Source organism: Ovis aries, chromosome 3 (genome assembly GCF_016772045.2).
Source record: "Ovis aries strain OAR_USU_Benz2616 breed Rambouillet chromosome 3, ARS-UI_Ramb_v3.0, whole genome shotgun sequence".
Lineage (NCBI taxonomy): Eukaryota > Metazoa > Chordata > Mammalia > Artiodactyla > Bovidae > Ovis > Ovis aries.
Window position 1 is genome coordinate 35,712,438 of NC_056056.1, and position 23,301 is coordinate 35,735,738.

At 36.9% G+C, this 23,301-nt stretch overlaps 2 protein-coding genes across 7 annotated transcripts in view; both read left to right on the top strand.

Moving 5' to 3' along the window:
- PPP1CB (protein phosphatase 1 catalytic subunit beta) overlaps positions 1-11,250 on the top strand; it is a 35,702-nt gene extending 24,452 nt beyond the window's left edge. For all 4 annotated transcript variants that reach the window (XM_060413836.1, XM_060413837.1, XM_027966641.3 and 1 more), the window contains exons 7-9: positions 2,831-2,982; positions 5,875-6,009; positions 8,178-11,250. In XM_060413836.1, the coding sequence (XP_060269819.1) occupies positions 2,831-2,982; positions 5,875-6,009; positions 8,178-8,282 (392 nt within the window). In that variant the 3' untranslated portion in view covers positions 8,283-11,250. The remainder of the gene's footprint in view (positions 1-2,830; positions 2,983-5,874; positions 6,010-8,177) is intronic.
- Positions 11,251-18,348: 7,098 nt separating this feature from the next.
- SPDYA (speedy/RINGO cell cycle regulator family member A) overlaps positions 18,349-23,301 on the top strand; it is a 47,140-nt gene continuing 42,187 nt past the window's right edge. For 2 of the 3 annotated variants that reach the window (XM_015094276.4, XM_060413835.1), the window contains exons 1-2: positions 18,349-21,531; positions 22,308-22,560. In XM_015094276.4, coding sequence (XP_014949762.1) covers positions 21,370-21,531; positions 22,308-22,560 — 415 coding nt within the window. In that variant the 5' untranslated portion in view covers positions 18,349-21,369. The remainder of the gene's footprint in view (positions 21,532-22,307; positions 22,561-23,301) is intronic. The other variant, XM_042245935.2, reaches the window with a different exon arrangement.

Sequence of the window (23,301 nt, forward strand, 5' to 3'; positions counted from 1 at the left end):
GAAATTAAGTGTACATTGCCACCATTTCTACAATATGTTTTAGATACTTCCTCTACCAAGATAAGATATATTGTGACTCAGAATGAAGAGCTCCTTTTGTTATAAGCTGTATTAGTATATGGATTATAAAAAAAAAAAATCTTTGACCCCAACTCATTCTAAAACAGTCTTCCCTTAGCATTTATTCATTGTACTTGAAGCTTAACCATTTCGTACTTCTAGGTTAATTCTTAGCCCTTCAGGAGATCTGCTATTCTAATCTCTTCTTTTGTTTTGACAATACCTTTCCCATACTTAATTGCTCATTCCTTCTCTGCCTGCATATTAAATTTTGATTTCTCAGAGTAGATTTATTGGTCTTCTTAATTTACATTCCCAAGATGGTCTCAGTCCCTCCTAAGACTTACACTACTGTTAGAATGATGAAGATGTTGTTGTCGCTAAGTCACATCCAACTCTTTTCGACCTAATGAACTGCAGCATGCCAGGCTTCCCTGTCCTTTACTATCTCCTGGAGTTTCACTTCAGTTCAGTTGCTCAGTTGTTTCTGACTCTGTGACTCCATGGACTGCAGCATGCCAGGCCTCCCTGTCCATCACCAACTCCTGGAGTTTACTCAGACTCATGTCCATCGAGTCAGTGTTGCCATCCAACCATTTCATCCTCTGTCATGCCTTTCTCCTCCCACCTTCAATTTTTCCCAGCATCAAGGTCTTTTCAAATGAGTCAGTTCTTCACATCAGGTGGCCAAAGTATTGGAGTTTCAGCTTCAGCATCAATCCTTCCAATGAATATTCAGGACTGATCTCCTTTAGAATGGACTGGTTGGATATCCTTGCAGTCCAAGGGACTTGCAAGAGTCTTCTCCAACACTGTAATTCAGAAGCATCAATTCTTCAACACTCACTTTCTTATAGTCCAACTCTCACATCCATACATGACTACTGGAAAAACCGTAGCTCTGACTAGACAGACCTTTGTTGGCAGAGTAATATCTCTGCTTTTTATTATGCCGTCTAGGTTGGTCATAGCTTTTCTTCCAAGGAGCAAGCATCTTTTAATTGCATGGCTGCAGTCACCTTCTGCAGTGATTTTGGAACCCCAAAAAATACAGTCTCTCACTGTTTCCATTGTTTCCCCATCTATTTGCCATGAGTGATGGGAGCGGATGCCATGATCTTAGTTTTCTGAATGTTGAGTTTTAAGCCAACTTTTTCACTCTCCTCTTTGACTTTCATCAAGAGGCTCTTTAGTTCTTCACTTTCTGCCATAAGGGTGGTCTAATCTCCATATCTGAGGTTATTGATATTTCTCCCGGCAATCTTGATTCCAGCTTGTGTTCATCCTCATCCAGCCCAGCGTTTCTCATGATGTACTCTACATATAAGTTAAATAATCAGGGTGACAATATACACCCTTGATGTACTCCTATCCCTATTTGGAACCAGTGTGTTGTTCCATGTCCAGTTCTAACTGTTGCTTCCTGACCTGCATACAGATTTCTCAAGAGGCAGGTCAGGTGGTCTGGTATTCTCCTGTCTTTAAGAATTTTCCAGAGTTTGTTGTGGTCCACACAGTCATAGACTTAGGAATAGTCAATAAGGCAGAAGTAGATGTTTTTTTGGAACTCTCTTGCTTTTTCTATGATCCAGCGGATGTCGGCAATTTGATCTCTTGTTCCTCTGCCTTTTCTAAATTCAGCTTGAACATCTGCAAGTTCAAGATTCATGTACTATTGAAGCCTGGCTTGGAGAATTTTGAGCATTGCTGTGGCTAATGTGCGAGATGAGTACAATTATGCGGTAGTTTGAGCATTCTTTGGCATTGCCTTTGTTTGGGATTGGAATGAAAACTGACCTTTTCCAGTCCTGTGGCCACTGCTGAGTTTTCCAAATTTGCTGGCATATTGAGTGCAGCACTTTGACAGCATCATCATTTACAATTTGAAAGAGCTCAACTGAAGTTCCATTACCTCCACTAGCTTTGTTCATAGTGATGCTTCCTAAGGCCCACTTGACTTCACATTCTAGGAGTTTGCTCACACTCAGTGTCCATTGAGTCAGTGATGCCATCCAACCATCTCATCCTCTGTCACCAATATTTAAATATTTTTAGCTCTATTTTTTTTTAAGCCTGAAAACTATAAAGTCAAGGATTTGATCTGATTTTGTTCCTCCATAATTTATTTAAATCTTCCAGGCTTTTGTAGAAAATATTTTCTTCCCTCAAATTGATCTATAGATCAAATGTAGTTACAGTGAAATCTCAGTTGGATTCACAGAATTAGACAAACTGATTCAGAGGTTTATATATAGAAGAACAAAGGATTAAAAGTAACCAAGACAGTCCTGAAGAAAATTAATGAGTGGGGATAGACCTACTAAATGGAAATATTTATTTACAAGCTCTAGTGTGTTGATGTCTCAGTGATAAAGTAGATTAATGGAATAGATTATAGCACCAGAAGCAGGATTGGTAGCTCTGTAAGCAAAGGATGAAATCATTCAGGAAATGCTGCTGAGTCAGTTGGTATCCATACAGAGAAACCATAGACAAAAGATGAAGAACCTTTTCCAATATCATCTTTAGAGCATTCTGTGCATATATTTCTTACCTGTTTAAAGGGCTGGGGAGTACTACCTTAAGCCAGGCAACATTGTGTATGTGTGGTTACTTTAACAAAAAATGGCTGTTTTATAGGCTGGGATACTAGGGGGCAATGATTGGCAGTATTTATTAAAAGGTGGGAGGACAGGAGAAGAAATGTGATGTAGATACACTTAATTTTATAAATTCTGTCTTTTCATTGCTGTGTTTTTATCCTTTAAAGGTTTGCTCTGTGATTTGCTGTGGTCTGACCCAGATAAGGATGTGCAAGGGTGGGGAGAAAATGATCGTGGTGTTTCCTTCACTTTTGGAGCTGATGTAGTCAGTAAATTTCTGAATCGTCATGATTTAGACTTGATTTGTCGAGCTCATCAGGTATGAAATACAAAACTTCTGGATGTTTTGATATTTATTAACTTCATCCAGGTCTATGCCATTTTTTATAAATTATTTTGAGAAAATTGAAATGTAAGAAAGCTAATTATTACAAGGAAAACAAGAGGTAAATCCTATACCTTGATTTCACAATCAATAACCTAATGATTAGTTAACTCTTTCTTACCCTCTAAGAGGAAAGATTTCAAAGGAATATATTTTTGTAGTGTATTACAATATTAACATTTTTCAATGCTTGTCTGCAGCCTTCTAGAAATATTTGATCCCATTTTAATATGATAGTTACATATTATAGATAACAATCAAATATATTGTGTGGATTTTGATAAGAACAAACCACGCTCTAAAAAGACATTTTTGAGATCATTGGGAAGATTTGATTATAGACTGTGTGTTAGATACCAAGGAGTCATTGTTAATTGTTTTAGCTTCGATGAATTGTATTGCTGTGTAAGAACGATGTCCATATTTTTCAGAAATGCATGCTCAAGTATGTAGTGGTAAGATGTTTTGCTTTAAAATACATCAGAAAGGGAGGGGGGTTCATGTTTGGGAATGCATGTAAGAATTAAAGATATTAAAATTTAAAAAATAAAAAAAAATAAAATTAAAATACATCAGAAAAAGGAGCAGGGAGATAGATGAAATAAATGTAGAAAAGTCTTGGTAATTATTGAATCAGGGTGGTAAGTAAATATCCAGTCCTCATGCTCTCTAGAACATAACTGATTTGCAATACACTAAAAAGCATTTTTAAAAAATCTTTTTTAGCTGCTCTTACATATTTTAAATTTGTAAATATTTAAAGATTCCTTGTTTATTAAGGTAAAATTTATTGAGTTATTTATATGCTATATATACTTACATAGTTTTTTCTGCAGCTTTGTGCCCCATAAACCTTGACTGCTTCTACCTGTTTATGTGAAGATCCTGTGTGATAACACACATGACAGGCTTCTCATTTTCTGTGCATGTTGTGTATCACATGCCCTTTTTTCTGTTAAAATTTTCTAGTTCAACTGAATGAAGTCATATCCCCAAATTCTTTGCTTTTGGCAAAGTTGTCTTTTAATCAGTGAGCATTGTGTTTATATAAGACTTGTTGTTATTGTGTTGTTCGGTCACTGAGTTGTGTCCAACTCTCTGACCCCGTGGACTGCAGCACACCAGGCTCCTCTGTCCTCCACTGTCTCCCAGAGTTTGCTCAGATTTATGTCTGTTGAGTTGGTGAGGCTGTCTAACCATCTCATTCTTTGCTTCTCTCTTCTTTTGCCTTAAATTTTCCCAGCATAAGTCTTTTCCAGTGAGTTAGCTCCTTGCATCAAGTGGCCGAAGTATTGGATGCTGAAGCTCCAATAAAGGAGCTTCCAAGGAATATTCAGGGTTGATTCCTTTAGGATTGAATGGTTTGATTTCCCAGTCAAGGGACTCTCGAGAGTCTTCACTAGTACCACAATTCCAAAGCATCATTTCTGCAGTGCTCAGCCTTCTCTGGAGAAGGAAATGGCAACCCACTCCAGTGTTCTTGCCTGGAGAATCCCAGGGACGGAGGAGCCTGGTGAGCTGCCGTCTATGGGGTCGCAGAGTCAGACACGACTGAAGTGACTTAGCAGCAGCAGCCTTCTCTACTCTTTGATATTCTATCTAGGTTTGTCATCACTTTGCTTCCAAGGAGCAAGTGTCTTTTAACTTCATGGCTGCAGTGATTTTGGAGAAAATAAAATCTGTCGCTGCTTCCACTTTTTCCCCTCCTATGCCCATGCAGTGATGGATGCCATGGTCATTTTCTAGACACCTCCAAATCCTGTTCTGCTTATTCTCAAGCCTGTTATCTCTAAAATTAAGAGACTTATGATGGGAAACAACACACAGTTTCCTTTAAAAAAAAAACAAAAAAACCCTGTTCTTTCTGTAAATATGTGAATAAATAAACATATGAACAAGCAAACTAAGAACTAAAAGGACCTACTGAATGCCAGGCAGTATGCTGAGCTGGAGTCGGTAAGCTGGCCAAGGTCTTAACAGAAAAGGTTAATACCTAAATTTTACCATGAAGTATTAACAACAGGAACATGTGCCTGATACCTAGGTAGGAATTATATAAAAATGTAGATTGTTGTTGAAGTGCTTTCTCCCACTATTGTAGGATAATTTTGCTTAATCAGAATACATAAAAGACTTCAAAATGTATTTTTACGTGTTTTTACGTAAATAAATAGAAAATGTTTACATGTCATTGCCTACCTCTCAGAGTTGTAGATCTGAGAAACATAAATTGTTTAATTTACTGAGGAATTGACAACAGATTCTAGAAACCATTTTAAATCATTAAGGAAAAGAGTTATATACATAAAAATCTATAGGCAGCTAATTTGTAGTAGCACAGTCTGTGTAAATTAAGCTCAGCTTAGTAAAGTTTTCAATGTTTGTAATAATAGGAAATTAGAAAGTAGAAGAAGAAAAATGTTCATAACATAATCTGTCTTTCATTGTCTGATTATTGTTCATTGAATCAAGGATTTTATATTTGGACCATAATGCCATCGTCTAAGAAGTATTTGGTATCTCAACTCCCTTTAGACACTGTTCCTGTTAGCATATGGAGAATGGTAGTAGAACACTTGAAAATGGTATTTTTGAACTTCAGTAATCATAAATTTTTTTTTTAAAGCTAAATTCTTGGCTTTATAGGAAAGGAAAGCCAATTTTAATATTTTCTCGGGTAAGTTTAAGAATAAAAATCAGGCTTCCCAAACAAAATAGGGGTTTGTATTTTTTCAGGTCTTTGTCACATTTATCTTAATTAGTACTGATGGTTGAAAATTTTAAAAGATACATAAATGTTTTTTCTTTTGAAATTTTCTCTGCCAGGTTGTGGAAGATGGATATGAATTCTTTGCTAAGCGACAACTGGTAACCCTGTTTTCAGCCCCAAATTACTGTGGCGAGTTTGATAATGCTGGTGGAATGATGAGTGTGGATGAAACTTTGATGTGTTCATTTCAGGTATGCCATATGTATACTTTTGTTTATTTCTTCTTTTTTGCTCTCTTTTTAAATATAAATTTTTTAACAACTGGAAATCTTTTTAATTGAAGTATAGTTGATTTTTTAATTGACGTATAGTTGGCTTACAATATTGAATTAGTTTCTGGTGTACAGCAAAGTGTTACATACATATTCTTTTTTATATTCTTTTCCATTGTGATTTGTTGCAGTATATTGAATATAGTTCCTTGTGCTGTACAGTAAGACCTTGTTATTTATTTAATTTATATATAGTAGTTTGTATCCCAAACTCCTAATATATCTCTCCCCTACTCTTTTTCTCCTTTGGTAACTATAAGTTAACATCTAGAAATCTAATTTAAAACTATTGTCAGAAGAATTTTCTTGCAGATTTGTGTTCTTTCCTTGAGGAAGTATAGGAAATCAGTTTTATTCAGAAGTAATTATCACTCTTGGACTCCCTATAGATTTCTGTGTCCATTCACAAATACTCTAGTCTTTCAGGTATATATCTCATAATTAGAGTTTTTGGAAATCTAAGTCATGTCAGTCATTCTTGGTGGCATGTGTTTAAATTGGAAATTGGTGTATGAATCCTTAGGTAGTGGCTTTGCTACTAAAAGAATGTGAATTTAGATTTTGTTTTCTTTTGCAAGATGAATGGATGGGACAGGCGTTGAGTAGAGTTTATGAACTCTGATGAAAATGATGTAGAATATTTGCCTAGAAAAACCTTCCAAATAATCTTAAAGTATCTGTTTGTGAATATAGAAACATTTACATTTAAGAAAGAGACCAGCTTTAGCATGCTACTTAATCATTCTTGTTCATGGACTAAAATAACTTTATTTTTTTGTCCTTGACACCCTGTATTTCTCTTAAAAAATGTAACAGAGGTTTCCATTACTATCAGCTAATACAATTGAATGCTAAATGTTTGATTTCTCGTTCAGATTTAAATGTAGTAACCAGGCCATATCCTTCAACAAATAGTTTGTATTTTTGTTGGTGTGTTTTTTTTGGTTTTTGGTTTTTTTTTGTTTTTTTTTTTTTTTTGATATAACCAAAGTGTTGCTGGGGATGTGGAGAAGTTGGAACCTTATATATTGATAGTGGGAATGGAAAATGGTGCAGCCACTTTGGAAAATAGTTTGTCAGTTCCTGAAAAAGTTAAATATAAAGTTTCTATATGACCCAGCATTTCCACTCCTAGGTATATACCTGAAAGAACTGAAAATAGTACTCAAATACATGTATATATACATATTAATAGGAACATTATTTATAATACCCAAAGGTAGAAACAACCCAAATGTTCATCAGCTAAAGAATGAATAAACAAAATGTGGAGTATCCAAAATGTGGCATATTGTTTGGCAATTAAAAGTAATAAAGTACTCATACATGCTACATCAAAATCATTATCTCAGTGAAAGAAGCCAGTCACAATAGCACAAATTGTCTGGTTTCATTTATTTAAAATAGCCAGAAAAGACAGTTCAATAGAGGAAAGTAAAGTAGTGATTGCTTAGAGTTGAAGGGGGTTAGGGCAGTCAATAATGGAAATAGAGTGAGTGAGTGCTTTTGGGAACAAGGTTTCTTCCTGGAGTGACAAACATGTTCTAATGTTAGATTATACCAGTGGTTTCATAGTTGTAAATATGTTAAAAAGTGTTGTCTTTCTACAGTTTAAATGGTGACCTTTATGATACATAATATATATAGCTAAGTGAAAGATCTGTATACACATAGTAAATGAAGATTGAAGAATTTGTGACTAATTACCCTCTAAATAAATAGGAGAATTATGATGAGAACCTGGATCTTTTGACTCTTAGTGCTTTTTTCTCATCACAGAGATACACTAGTTTGAAAATTTTTATACTTAGATCTAAGAATTGAATAGTTGATGGGTTTTGTGTACTTGAGCTTTTGTCACTAAATTGTCAATGGAATGACCAATAATAGTGATATTCAGACATTTGTACTTTTTATTTATTTTTTGATACTTTTTAAATGTGAGAAATGACTGTAGAACTTTGCTATTTTTTCCTACAATTTTACAATTGATGTCATTTATTGAGAAGCCTACTATGTAACAATAATTTCCTTAAACTTATTGTACTTGAAAAAGGTAACATTGTTATTAAATTATTTACTTTAAGATATTGAAACCGTCTGAAAAGAAAGCTAAGTACCAATATGGTGGACTGAATTCAGGACGTCCTGTCACTCCACCTCGAACAGCTAATCCACCGAAGAAAAGGTGAAGAAAGGAACTCTGTAAAGAAACCATCCGATTTGTTAAGGACATACTTCATAATCTTTAAGTGTGCACTGTAAAACCATCCAGCCATTTGACACCCTTTATGATGTCACACCTTTAACTTAAGGAGACGGGTAAAGGATCTTAAATTTTTTTCTAATAGAAAGATGTGCTACACTGTATTGTAATAAGTATACTCTGTTATAATATTCAACAAAGTTAAATCCAAATTCAGAATTACCCATTAAAGTTACATCTTCACGTACCACAGTTTTTAAAGCTGAAAAGCATCCCAGTTAAACTAGATGTGATAGTTAAACCAGACGAAAGCATGATGATCCATCTGTGTAATGTGGTTTTAGTGTTGCTTGGTTGTTTAATTATTTTGGGCTTGTTTTGTTTCTGTTTGTTTGTTTTTGCTGAAATAATGGCAAATTCTTTAAATTTTTTCCCCAAACATTTAAAAAAGTGCAATGTGGGAAGATTTTTGAAGACATTCATCAACTATTAATTTTCCATTGCTTATTTACTTATGTACCTGTTTGATCTTACTAAGAAAACTTATGCCTCATTACAGTAAAAAGGAATTTAGAGATATTTTTTAAAATATGCAAACTGTCCAATCGAGTGATTTAATCAGTTTGGGCAACTGTTACAGCTGATAGTGAATATTTTGCTTCATACAGAAATGGCCACTGATTTGAGTTTGTGCACTCTAATTTTAACTTATTGATGCTCTATTGTGCAGTAGCATTTCATTTAAGATAAGGCTCATTTAGTATACCCAACTAGTTGGTAATGTGATTATGTGGTACCTTGGCTTTAGGTTTTAATTCGCACGAAACACCTTTTTGGCATGCTTAACTTTCTGGTAACACCCTCACCTGCATTGGTTTTGTTTTTTTGGGTTTTTCTTTGTTCTTGTTGTTTTTTGTTTTTAGATCCACATAACATGAGAATCCTTTTTTGACAAGCCTTGGAAAGCTGACACTATTTTTTCTCCCTCTGTACGAAGGATGTATTTATATGAATGCTGGTCAGTGGGACATTTGTCAACCATGGGTATTGGGTGCTTGACTGTCTAATATTGCCATGTGAATGTTGTATACGATTGTAAGGCTTATGTCACTAAAGATTTTTATTCTGATTTTTCATGATCGAAATTCATATGATATTGTATAGACATGCTTTGTAGTGAACTATAGGAGCAATAATTTCTGTACATGATCAAGGGTTTATTGCAGCCTTTCTTTTCCTGTTCTCTTTTTTTTAAGGGTAGTGTTAACAAGTGACAGGAGTAGAAGAGTCAGCATAAAGACTTTAGGAGAACTTACAGGACACCAATTCATAATTCTTTGGGTGCAACACTTTTGGATGTGATTCTAAAAGCTATTATTGAGCATTGTCAAATTTGTAAGCTTCATAGGGATGGACATCATATTTATAAATGCCCTCCTATAAGTGCTACCATAGATGTGAAATTCTTGACCTTAATATCGTCTTTGAAAATGTAAATTGAGAATTCTATTAACTTACATCTTAAGAATTGGCGTATTGTATTACTGCAGGAGATTTGATTTTCAGCACAGTGCAAAGTTCTATCAAATGCATATGTCTTCTTTTTTTCTAATGCCATTTTGTTTTAAAGCACATTTTAAATGTAGTTTTCTCATTAGTAAAAGTTGTCTAATTGATATGAAGCCTGACTGGTTATTTTAGTCCTTTTTTTTTCCTTTACAGTGAAACATTTAAACACATTTTATTCAAATAGATTTTTAATATCTTTCATGCTGAATTGGTTCTTTTTAAAAATTGTTCATATACTGCTTATGATATATTTGGTCAAACAGGCTTTTATCTAATGTGATTTAAATACCTTCCCAACTGAAGAGTAAGTTGAACAATTTTTAATAGAATTTTAGCTGTACTCTTAGTAGTCACAGTGTGAAGGGGGTCTAGAAAATAAGCCTTTGGGAGGAAACAAAGGCTTATTTATCTTAGTATTAGTCAAAACACATTAATTTGAATCCTCTATACTGAGTTTTTATAATAATTTAGTCAGGTTAATACTGAATAGTCACTAGTTAAGCAAATTAATATTGGTCATTGAATTTGAAGAATGGAAATTTATCACATTTTAAAATTCAGTCTTCAAACCACTTTTAACAGCTTCTTTTCATATACTGTGTTCATTACAAATATTATTTGCTTGGTAACACTGTTACTTAAAATAAATAAAACTTTGTTTCTTAGGAGAAGAGTATCAAAAATTTAGTGTCACTAATTTCTATTGTGCTTCCCTGTCACTAATTTATGTTGTTTTTCCTCTCTGAATTTTAATAATTTTCTATATTCAAATTTATCTTTATTCTAAATGTCATGACATTCATAGTCACTGAACACACTAGATAACTGTGATAATATGATGGATCACATGGATTATGTTGGTCAGTTTCTGTTCTTGAATGGAAAGAATCAACTACAAATATTTGAAGCTTTAGCATTCACTATTTTTTAATTTTGCCTAGGGAACAGTTTTAATCATGATCAGCAAGACTGGTTTGTTCAAAATGTTGGGTCAAAATACCTGCAAGCAGAATTTAAAGTTTAAAAAAAGTGACTAATTGGAAGTATGAGAGGTTATAGGCCTTTTAAAAAAAATTCGTCTGAGGGAAAAACGGGAGTATCTTGAGATGTCTTTTAAGAATATGTAAATGTATATTACTAATATATTGAGCCCAAGAATGTAAATATATCTCCATTTATAAGTTCAGATACATTCCGTTTTCTCTTTGGCAACTCTAACTTTTAAACCAGAAAAAAACCCCAATTTTTTTCTTTCGCATTCTAAAAATGTGTTTAGATAAGAAGGAAAATAGGCAGGCTTACTCTAACCTTGCTACTGTGACTTAATCCACCTCTTCTGTTCCTTGTAAATCCATCCATGAATAAAAAGTGTGCCTGAAAAGATACTTAACAGCCTCACTGTACCAGTTGCCTGACATAGAAATACTGTGTCTCTCTTTGCTAATAGAGTTTAGTGTTTTATAACTTCCGTAAACAGCTAAAAAGTGGTTAAAAGGAGTGTAAAGTGACAGCATACCTTGCAAAGTGAACAGTAGTTAAGTAAGACACAAGTTGATTCCATGTAAGTACATACTTTAAAGTTTTATTATCTTTATTCTCTTTATAATGTTTCAACAAAAGTGAAATTTAGATGCAATGTAGAAATTTTGATCTCTTGTTCAAGTTTTACCTATACATTTGAATGCCAGAATTTCTAAATAAATCCATTGATCAGAAAATTTTTTAAGTCAAAACTTAATTTCTTCAGCTACCACCTCTTATATTGGTTGACTTATTAAATCATAACATTCTTTAATTTCTCATTGTTACTTTCTTTACAGGTGGTATTTCATTAAACCTTATTTTTACATTGTTGTTTCATTACTTAGTCGTGTTCAGCTCTCTGTGACCCCACGGACTCTAGTGCTCCAGGCTCTTCTGTCCATGGGATTTTCCAGGCAAGAATACTGGAGTGGGGTGCAATTTCCTTCTCCAGGGGATCTCTGCCCACCCCCCACCCCCCCCACCAGGGATTGAACCCAGATCTCCTTCATTGCAGGTGGATTCTTTACTGTCTGAGCCACCAGGGAAACACTTATTTTTTGTTCTACTTTATTCTCAAGTAGCCATAAATCTTTGCTGTTTTTCTCTTAGGGATCTTTGCCAACTAATGTTACAAAATCTTACTTGTAACACATTATTTGGGGTATCAGTAGTGTGGAAGCTTATAAGTGTGTTGTGCGGTCTGTGTTGTACGTATGTGAAACAGTGAGAATAAACTGCCTGAAGCTCATAGACTCAGTATTTCTTTGATACTATGTGCAAAAATGTGGGAACCTAAGGTCTATCCCTAGAGGCTTTCTGTTAAGCCTGGCCTGAGCTCACCAAGTAAGATATACATTAATTTTTGCAGCTTTCTAAATCTGAGTAATTCAGTGGATGTACAGGCCAAAAAAATCTTCTGGAGAGAGCAGTAAGACTACAACTAAACATCTGAAATTATCATATTATTATACTAATTATAATTATTACTAGTTATTGAAGTCAGTGTGCCTTTTAGTATACTAATTTATAGTCTTATCATATATAAACACGGAGTTTTGACAGAGTCACAAAGACGTAATACAGAGCAACAATAAAGTAGTCCAGAGAAGTCCTTAATATATGTAACAAGTTTGATTGGACTAATTTGTTATATGTAACAATAATAATCTTCTAATATATTTCTTCAGGGGAGGAAGAGCAGAGGAAACAAAACTGGGGTGGTGTTGATATAAGGCAACCTTATATCAGGCTACCCTCCAATATGTAATTCTCAAACTGATACTGGCACCGTTTGAAAATGCTTTCACTCACCAACAGGTTGTTAACAAACTGACACCTATCCTACCATTCTTGGGCAAACATGAGCTCTGTCTCTGTAGCTTTCAATATAAGGATTCCTGAAAAGGCAGGTGTGAGGGGTGGGGTCACCTTAATCATATTCTGGTAGAACTCAGGAAATTACCCACTACCTCAGAAAAACTTATGTGAGGCCTAGGGCCCCATTCTTAGCACATGTATCTGTTACACAGTATATGCCTTAAGTTTTAGGAACAAATCCCCATCTTCCAGGATAATTGCCCTCAGGTTTTGTAGCCCATCTTAGTTGGGGCTTGGTCATGCCACTGAAAATCAAATTATCTGCTGTACAGATCCATTAGTATGTTGGGCATTCCTACAAAAAGTTCTTTTTGGTCCTTAGAAGCCTTTGGGTCTAGATCAGTCTAATTGTATGTGACTAGAATGTAAACGCATATGGACCAGAGATTTTTGTCTCTCGTTCTCTGATGTGTCTACAGCTCCTAGTGTAGTGCCTGGCACATAGTATGGATACAGATGTTGGTTTAATGAATGACAAGCGAGTTTCAAAAATTACTATTATTGGTTCTGTTTTGACACTTTGATCTTTTGGAGAAATTAGTCAAAAATAGTTGCAGTTTTTATCTTCATCTAACTGCTTTTTCTGTCTTACAAGAATGCTGGAATAGTCTCAGGAGAAAATTGATTTGGATCTGTATGGCAAAAATAGTTTGTTTTCAGAACTATAATCCTTATTTGGTAAAACGTTGGTAAATAATGATAAGTCAGTGTTCAGTTGGTTGAAGGAACATTTCTCAGCTAGTTGCTCACAGGCACAGTGGGGAGATTGTCTCTTGTTCAGTATCAAACTTTGCAATATCCTTATGGTTACTTTCTTGCCTCCCCTTTGCTGCATTTTATTTAGGTTTTATTTTATTGACCTTAAAGTCATCTTTGTTGTGAGCCAGTTCAAACATTTTTAGGAAGGTGATGTAGTTTTGTGTGACACTTTGTCTTTCAAAAGTCAACCTAGTAAATGAACACTTATAACCAGGAATCAAAACTTGAAAGTGGACAGGCTGTTGCCTCAATTTAACAAATAAGGATTATGTCATAAGTAGAAGCTAGAATGAGGAGAAATAAAAATAGGTATTTTCATTACTGAACAGAGAAGTGAGGTACAGTGGAGAAAACTGGAGAGAAGTTTTATCTTTTTGATTACTGCTCAATGCTAATACTTCTAAAGAGTTTTTAACCTCTACCATATAAAAGAGCAATTAGCTGTACTTGGTCATAGTACAAAATTCCAGGAAGCGAATTTTGCCCAGCTTGAATCAGTGGCTGGCCCTTAAGATTAATCTTTGTCACACAGTCTGAAAACATGATGTTGGTAAGATAAGTAGTATCCAAAATATTTGACTTTCATACATGTGCACTGATCAGTCAGCCAACCAACGAATCAGAGCCTGTGCAACTTAAGTGGCCTTACAGAGACAGTGCAACAGATAACCAGGTCTGTGTATGGGAATACTCAGAGCAGTCATAGCAAAAATAACCCAAACGACTTGACAGGAGCATTGATTCATTATGGTATATTTATAGAACAGTCCTATACAGAACGAAAATGATTCACTGTCATGCATTAGCATGTCTAAGTCTTAAAAGTATGGAGAATAAAGAGGATGTTAAGTTTTCAAACAAGATTTATGCTTGGGAATATGGTAAATCTAAAAAAAATGGAATGGGGGAATTCCCTGGCAGTCCAGTGCTTAGGCTTTCAGAGCCCCTGGGAGGAGGAGGTGTATGGAGTGGGAAAAACAGAAGTCACCTCTTCTGGGAAGTAAGGGAAGGGAGGAGGAGCATACAGAATCTCAACAGTATTATGTTCTATTCCTTGGGTCTTAGGTTTCATGCTTTTTCGGTGGGTAGTGGTTTCTTGAGTGTTTATTTTATGCTTAGCTTGCATATATATTACTAATATTTTTGCACATAACAAATCCCATTTATGTAAAAAAATGCCTGGATTTTGATTTAAGATGGGAGACATCCAATTCTGTCTTTCACTTAAACACTGTGGAGCCACTGTAAAACCTTAACTGGACTGATTTCAATTTTGTTGTGTCTCAGGGAAAAGGCCCAAGGAAAGGGAGTGAGATGAGTGAATGGCTGGTTAGTGGAGCAATCAAAACACATTTATAGATGGGCTTTTATGGGCTCCCTTTGTGACACCTCAAAATAATTAGTAACATCAAAGATCACTGATCATGGGTCACCGCAACAAATATAATGATAATGAAAATGTTTGAAATATTGCAAGAATTACCAAAATGTGACAGAGACATAATGTGAGAAAATACTGCTGTTAAAGCCACGCTAACAGACTTGCACAGGTCTGTTAGGGTTGTCACAAACCTTCAATCTGTAAAAAAGAAGCAGCATGCCTGTAGTAGACATTCAGTATGCAGTAAACATTGTGTACCCAAGGCTGGAAACTAGTAATCACAGTAAACCCTGATATCTTGGGGAAAAGAGAACCACCAGAGAAAGCGGGATGAGGCTTCAAGCAGTGTTTCTTCAAGAGAATCAGTATTTAAGGTTTTCACAGCCAGTTTGTTCTTGGTTCACTCAAGAAAATGTCCAAGATGCTTAAAAAGAAAAATGAATTCCCAGATTGTGTCCTCTTACACGTAGGTGGTTTTTGCCATCCTCTAAAAGGGTGAGAGCCCAAGAAAGAAGGGAACTAAGTAATCGTTCTTCAGAGTTACTGACTGAGGAAACTAATTGCTAGGAAGTACCACAAAGAGGGCGTTTCCCAGGCTGCTCAGTGGTAAAGAATCTGCCTGCTGGAGATTCGGTTTCGATTCTTGGGTAGGGAAGATCCCCTGGAGTAGCAAATGGCAACCCACTCCAGTATTCTTGCCTGGAGAATACCATGGATAGAAGAGCTTGGCGGGCTACAGTCCATGGGGTCACAAAGAGTTGGACAGGACTGAGCTTGGATATGCCACAAATAGGCAAGGCCAAATTCCATTTTAAGTGTACATGAAATTAGAAGCAATGGCTGACTTTATGTTTTTGGGCTCCAAAATCACTGCACATGGTGGCTGCAGCCATGAAATTAAAAGACGCTTACTCCTTGAAAGTTGTGACCAACCTAGACAGCATATTAGAAAGCAGAGATATTACTTGGCCAGCAAAGGTCTGTCTAGTGAAAGCTACGATTTTTCCAGGAGTCGTATGGATGTGAGAGTTGGACTATAAGAAAGCTGAATGTCAAAGAATTGATGCTTCTGAACTGTGGTGTTGGAGAAGACTCTTGAGAGTCCCTTGGACTGCAAGGAGATCCAACCAGTCCATCCTAAAGGAGATCAGTCCTGGGTGTTCGTTGGAAAGACTGATGCTGAAGCTGAAACTCCAATACTTTGGCCACCTGCTTCAAAGAGTCGACTCATTGGAATAGACCCTGATGCTGGGAAAGATTGAAGGAGAGAGCACGAGAGGATGAGAAGTCTGGATGGCATCCCCGACTCAATGGACATAACTTGGGCAAATTCTGGGAGATAGGGACAGTGAAGCCTCACGTGCTGCAGTCCATGGGGTCGCAAAGAGTCAAGACACGACTTTGTGACTGAATAAAAACAACAGTGGTGGTAGCTGAAAAATCTAGAAGCAATGCAAATATCAAAACGGTTTAAACTTGGTCCATCCATTCTGGAGTAGTGTGCAGTCATTCAAAATATTTAGAAGACTACAGCAATGTGATGTATCAGAGGGGTGAGGAAGCAGATTATAAATTAGAAGGGAAGAGGAAAAGATGTCAGGGACAAAATTAAAAAGCTATGAAGAATCCTTTTACTTACTGAACAAACATTAAGCACCTTACATCTAGGCACCAGGCCAAGGGCTAGAATGCTGCCATAATGAAAAGGTCCCTGTAGAAGTTAGAACAGTAGATTCAACAGGATAGAAGAACATTACCCCTTCTCACACTGAGCCACAATATTCACACATTTTTCAGTTTAAGTGGCCTTTTCCTGTTTTTGTAATTATTTAACATAGCAGCTAATTTATAATTACTGCTGCAAAATTCCTCTCTGATTCTTCGTCCTCCAGCTATTGATGTCTCCATTTTTCACGTACCTGCCAGTGTATATGTTTGGTGCATTGGGGCAGAATTCCCGGCCCAGCAGTGCCTCTCTGTCTTGCTAGTGGGGAGATAAATGGCTCTAATCCAAGCCTGACTTTGGTATGTTCCCAGGGGAAAGGGATTATATTAGAAGGCAAGAAGAGGCTGGTAGGGTCCCGCCTTTTTACCAGGCCCTTTTCTGGAGGGGAAGCAAGGAAGTTCAGTTCAGTTTAGTCGCTCAGTGGTGTCCGACTCTGGGACCCCATGAATTGCAGCACGCCAGGCCTCCCTGTCCATCACCAACTCCCAGAGTTCACTCAGACTCAACGTCCATCAAGTCGGTGATGCCATCCAGCCATCTCATCCTCTGTCGTCACGTTCCCTTCCTGCCCCCAATCCCTCCCAGCATCAGAGTCTTTTCCAATGAGTCAACTCTTTGCATGAAGTGGCCAAAGTATTGGAGTTTCAGCTTTAGTGTCAGTCTTTCCAAAGAAACCCAGGACTGATCTCCTTTAGGATGGACTGGTTGGATCTCCTTGCAGTCCAAGGGACTCTCAAGAGTCTTTTCCAACACCACAGTTCAAAAGCATCAATTCTTCGGCGCTCAGCTTTCTTCACAGTCCAACTCTCACATCCATACATGACTCCTGGAAAAACCATAGCCTTGACTAGACCTTTGTTGGCAAAGTAATGTCTCTCCTTTTGAATATGCTATCTAGGTTGGTCATAAATTGCCTTCCAAGGAATAAGCATCTTTTAATTTCATGGCTGCAGTCACCATCTGCAGTGATTTTGGAGCCCCCCAAAATCAAGTCTGACAGTTTCCACTGTTTCCCCATCTATTTGCCATGAAGTGATGGGACCTGATGCCATGATCTTAGTTTTCTGAATGTTGAACTTTAAGCCAACTTTTTCACTCTCCTCTTTCACTTGCATCAAGAGGCTTTTTAGTTTCTCTTCACTTTCTGCCAGAAGAGTGGTGTCATCTGCATATCTGAGGTTATTGATATTTCTCCCGGCAATCTTGATTCCAGCCTGTTTCTTCCAGCCCAGCGTTTCTCATGATGTACTCTGCATAGAAGTTAAATAAGCAGGGTGACAATATACAGCCTTGCCGTACTCCTTTTCCTGTTTGGAACCAGTCTATTGTTCCATGTCCTGACCTGCATACAGGTTTCTCAAGAGGCAGGTCAGGTGGTCTGGTATTCCCATCTCTTTCAGAATTTTCCACAGTTTATGATGATCCACACAGTCAAAGGATTTGGCATAGTCAACAAAGCAGAAATAGATGTTTTTCTGGAACTTTCTTGCTTTTTCGATGATCCAGAGGATGTCGGCAATTTGATCTCTGGTTCCTCTGCCTTTTCTAAAACCAGCTTGAACATCTGGAAGTTCACGGTCAAGCAAGGAAAAGTAACGGTAAAAGGTCGGCAGGCGTCGCGCGCAGCCTCGGGCTAGCCCCGCCTCAAGGGGCGGGCTCCGGGCGCTGATTGGACTGCGTTGGCCTCGCTCGGGTTGGCGGGAGGTCTCGAGGCCCGCGGTGCCGCGGTGGAGCGAACTGCGAGTAACCGTCTGAAGCGTAGGGCGTCTGTGAAAGGCTGGCAGCCGGTCCGGCCCTCGCTCACCAGGCTCAGGTTTCCGCAGGTACCCGCCGCTCGCTCTCCGGCTTAGGGCTTCGCCGGCGACTGTACAGTTTAGGTTGTGCCTGGCTCCTCCGTCCCGTCTTTCCTCCAACCCCGCCGGCCTAAATGTGTGAGGCTATGGCGGCGGCGTCTCGACCCCTTCTTCACACTTCCGCCCTTGAGTTTCCTCAGGTGCCGGTGGGGAGGCGGAGGCGTAGCGGTAGGACTGCGCAGAGCTGGGAGGAGCGGGGTGGAGGACGACGGTGCAGTAGAGAGAGGAGGCAGGGCGCTCCCCTCGGCCGTGTTTGTTGGAGTTTGCCACACTTTGCCCACCAGCTCAGCTGGTTGTGCCCACTAGTCGGCGGGGGAGAGGACAACGGAGACGTGTCCCCAAGGGCTCGTGCCCTCTCCTCAGCGGGCGCTTCCCCCTTCGGAAAGGAAGGCCTTTAGGAAAGAGCTCGCGCCTCGCCGCAGCCCGCCGGTCTTTTTACAGCTGAGCGCGGGATAGCAGTGTTTTTAATTCATCCTGCCTCTTGTGTCCCATTAAACGCATCTTTTTTTTCCAGGAGCATCTGCATCAGAATCCTGAGACCTGAGTTGCTGTATCTCAGGGCTATGCCCTTAGCCCATTTATCAAAATTTACAAATGTCCTTTCCTAGCATTTCCAGTACGACTGTAGGACAGCTAGCTTCAATTAAAACAAAACAAAACTTTAGAAGTAATTGAGAGCCTGTCTCTTTACAAACTTTATTCTTTGTCGTAAGCACATTAAAATATACCTATGGTGCCTGTTACCAATAAAGTCTTAACATTTAAATTACGTTTATTAGTTGAGGTGAAATTTGGTTATCTGTCATATTGGGACTCTCCTCCAAAGACACTTTCTGTTAAAAAAAAAAAAATACAATAATAGTGCTGCCATAGGTTGAGTTTTTGCCAAACATTCAGCACTGTGCATTATTCATATGGTTCCTTTCCTCATTAACCCTCCAAAATATGTATTATAACAATACCTGATAATAGGTAACTTTAAATGAATACTTACTATGTACCGGCTTCTAAAAAAAATAAGTGCTTTTATTATCTCAATATCACAAGCGAGAAAAGGGAGACTCCCAGAAGTTAAATAACCTAAGATCATATCACTGGTGAGAATCAGGTCTTAATCCAGGTCTCTTGTCCAGTATTTTAACATTTATTCTCAGCCAGTTCTGTCCCTTTGCCTTCAGTCATACTTTAAAATCCTGTCATATATAGTATGGAGAGTCCTTTAAAAATTAGGAATAAACCACCATATGACCCAGCAATCTCTTTCCTAGACATATACCCTGAGGAAACCAAAATTGAAAAAGACACATGTACCCCAGTGTTCATTTACAATAGCTAGAACATGGAAGCAACCTAAATGTCCATTGACAGATGAATGGATAAAGAAGTTGTGGTACATATACATAAGGGAATATTACTCAGCCATAAAAGGACTACATTTGAGTCAGTTCTAATGAGGTGGATGAACCTAGAGCTTATTATAAAGAATGAAGTCAGTCAGAAAGAGAAAGATAAATATCGTATACTAATGCATATATGGAATCTAGAAAGTGGTACCAAATAATTTATTTGCAGGGCAGCAATGGAGAAGCAGACATAGAGAACAGACTTAGGGACATAGGGAGAGGAGAGGAGAGGGTGAGATGTATAGAGAGAGTATCATGAACTTATATTATCATATGTAAAATAGCCAAAGGGAATTTGCTGTATGTCTCAGGAAACTCAAACAGGGACCTAGAGGGGTGAGAGGGGTGGGACGGGGAGGGAGATGGGAGAGAGGTTCAAGAAGGAGGGGATATATGTATACCTATGGCTGATTCATGCTGAGGTTTGACACAAAATTCTATAAAGTAATTATCCTTCAATTAATTTTTAAAAAATTATAAAATCCTGTCTTAAAAAAAGTTCTCATTTGACTTGCCATTCTCTTAGTATGTCTAAATGAAGAGCAAAAATTGAAGTTACCTAAAGTTGGATTTTGAACAAAAATGTATCATTGATAGCTTCTCTCCTTAAGCTCCTTCTCCATAACTCTTTTGCCAGTGTTTTCTTATTAATCTCAACGAATTGCCTCCTGTTTCTCTTTTCTCAATTTTTATATGAGGCAGAATAATGTAAAATGTGATCATTATTTTTTTGATAGAAAATTTGCATTCTGTTTCATCATATATCCCAGGTTGTTTTAATAAAGCAACACTTTTTAAGTTACTTAACATTAAGTAAAAATGACATCCTGGGAGAAGTTCCACCATTATTCTATTTTCTGGCACATCTGTCTCCCACTCCCTAAGCCTAGCCCTCACACCCCAATGTGAGAAGCGTGACTAGTTTTTTTCCATCTAGATTGTAAAGCTGCTCTTTCTTTTGGGGGAAAGAAGATACAGATGAGGATCTAGGAGGAGAGAGGAGTGGAGAGGAGGGAAGCAAAGTAGAGGAGAAGGAATTATATATAAAAGTAATTGAATATAACTTAGTCTGCCTAGTTCTTCATAATCTAGCCCTGTGCTGTCTAATATATGGGTAGCTACTAGCCATATGTGCTTATTAAACAGTTGAAATGTGGCAGGTGCAACTGAAGAATTTTTACTTTACAATTAAATATTAAAGGAATATAAAATATTTTTCCCTTACCTCCTAGATCATTGTTTTGGCAAGACTACATTTCACTAACTGTTGCAAATTTTAGCATTCAAAATTGAGATATAAGTATAATACAAACCAGATTTCAAAGACAGAATAAAAGAATATAAAATGTTGTCTTAGTTTTTATATTGAGTACATGCCAAAATTGTATTTTGGATATATTCGGTTACATAAAGTATATTTGTAAAATTAAATTGACTTGCTTATTTTTGCTTTTTTAAATGTGGCTTTAAAATATAAATTTATGTATGTGGCTCACTTTATATTGGGCAATTCTGATCTAGCCTCACTATATCCAATTTTATTTTCCATTCCTTCCTTCAGCAGGGAAGTTTCTGAGGGTCGGGAAGGAGAATCTGTACCTAACTCACTGAACATCGAAGGGGCCACGACTGCCTGGGTCACTGTGAGTTATGGATTCAGAGATTCTCATTAGGGTCTTAAAATAGTTTGCTGCTTTGGCTATTCATAACTGCATTTCCTATTACCCTATAAATACTTTGATCATAAAAGTAATACTAGTAATTATGTGAACTAATTACCATCTAATGTAATAGTGATTATGCATATCATTAAATACTGATGGGTTAACTTTCAATTTTTATTAGACTAAAGCAGTTTACATTCATATACACTGGTAATCAGCCACTCAAATAGCATAGTCATACACTCACAACTTTAGAAATTAAAGTGATCAATTTATGAGAATCCCTCAATGCATGCATTTCTTTGCTAGAATTGTTTTTAACTTTTCAAAAATATCAATAAACACTTGTTGAATCAGTGAGTTTTATAACGTATCCAGGAATTAACCAGTTAGAAAATGTTTGTGTGTATGTGAATTGCTTTTTAACATAATAATGATATTGATAATAACTTAGTTCTTAAAGCAGTTTGCCTTATTCTATAAAAAATTTGAGATGACAATAATCATATAAAATTTTGTCAGTACAAGCAGAATAAAAATTATCAGGAAAAAAGAATACCACAAATAGATTATAAACTCAGCACAGTTTCTATAATTAACTTTAAAATTTGGTTTTTAGTTCCCTAGTAGTCAAAGCAAAATAGTATGCAGTATCTTATTATTTGGGAATAGAGACATACCAGACCCAAAGGAAACATAGCTTTTCTTGGAGTGAACAAGAGTGTGATAAATAACTATGTGTTTTATTTTTACAGGAATCGTGGGAAACCAAAATGAGACATAATCAGCTGTGTTGTGAGACACCACCTACTGTCACTGTACATGTAAAATCAGGGTCAAATAGATTGCATCAGCCTAAAAAACCCATTACCCTGAAGCGTCCTATTTTCAAAGATAGTTGGCCAGCATCTGAAAAAAATGCACATAATAGCAACAAGTCTAAACGCCCCAAAGGACCCTGTCTAGTTATACAGCGTCAGGAAATGACTGCTTTCTTTAAATTATTTGGTAGGTTTAAAATATTGTAATAGAGGTAATTATAAAGTACTTAAAAGTGAGAGAATGTAAGTTTTGTTTTATCATTTTCATGATAATCAAAAAGGATGCTGTTATTTTCTGTGTCAGATTTTCTATCTCAAACCAAATTTGTTTTTGCCTTAGTCTGTTTTGTTTTCTTCCCCAGTGCTAGATTTTTGTTTGTTTCTGTTACTTTGAGAGTAGAAATTCTGACTCATCTAGCTTCTAGACTACTTAATTCAAGTGTCAAATGTAAATTCTGGGCAATTCAAGGTCATAGCATGAGTTTTGTTTGACCTAAAGTAAATACACATAAAGTCTCAGGTGAGCTAACTGACTCGTGTCACCGAGCCTGAGGGGTTTCCCAGGACTCAGTGCTAAAACTGAGCAAACTGGCAAGGTTAGTCAACCTAGAGAAGTTTCAGTATAATCTCTGGGGAATATTATTTAAAATTAACTATGCTTTATCATAATGCTCATATAATAGAATTAAATTTTGTTCAGATCGTGGAACAGTGCTTCTTTGCTGATAATCTTAAAAATAGCCAAAAAGAAACTTTGTAGTATTTCTACTGGCCCAAGAAAGAGGACCTTTTTTCTTTTTTTTGAGGTTAAGGTAGACAGAATAAAGGGTTGGATAGATAGATTCTGGTACTTATCTGTGGGACTGAATCAAGTAGCTATCACAGACTGGTAGATTGAGATAACAACCTTCCTTGCTTATAGAGGAAA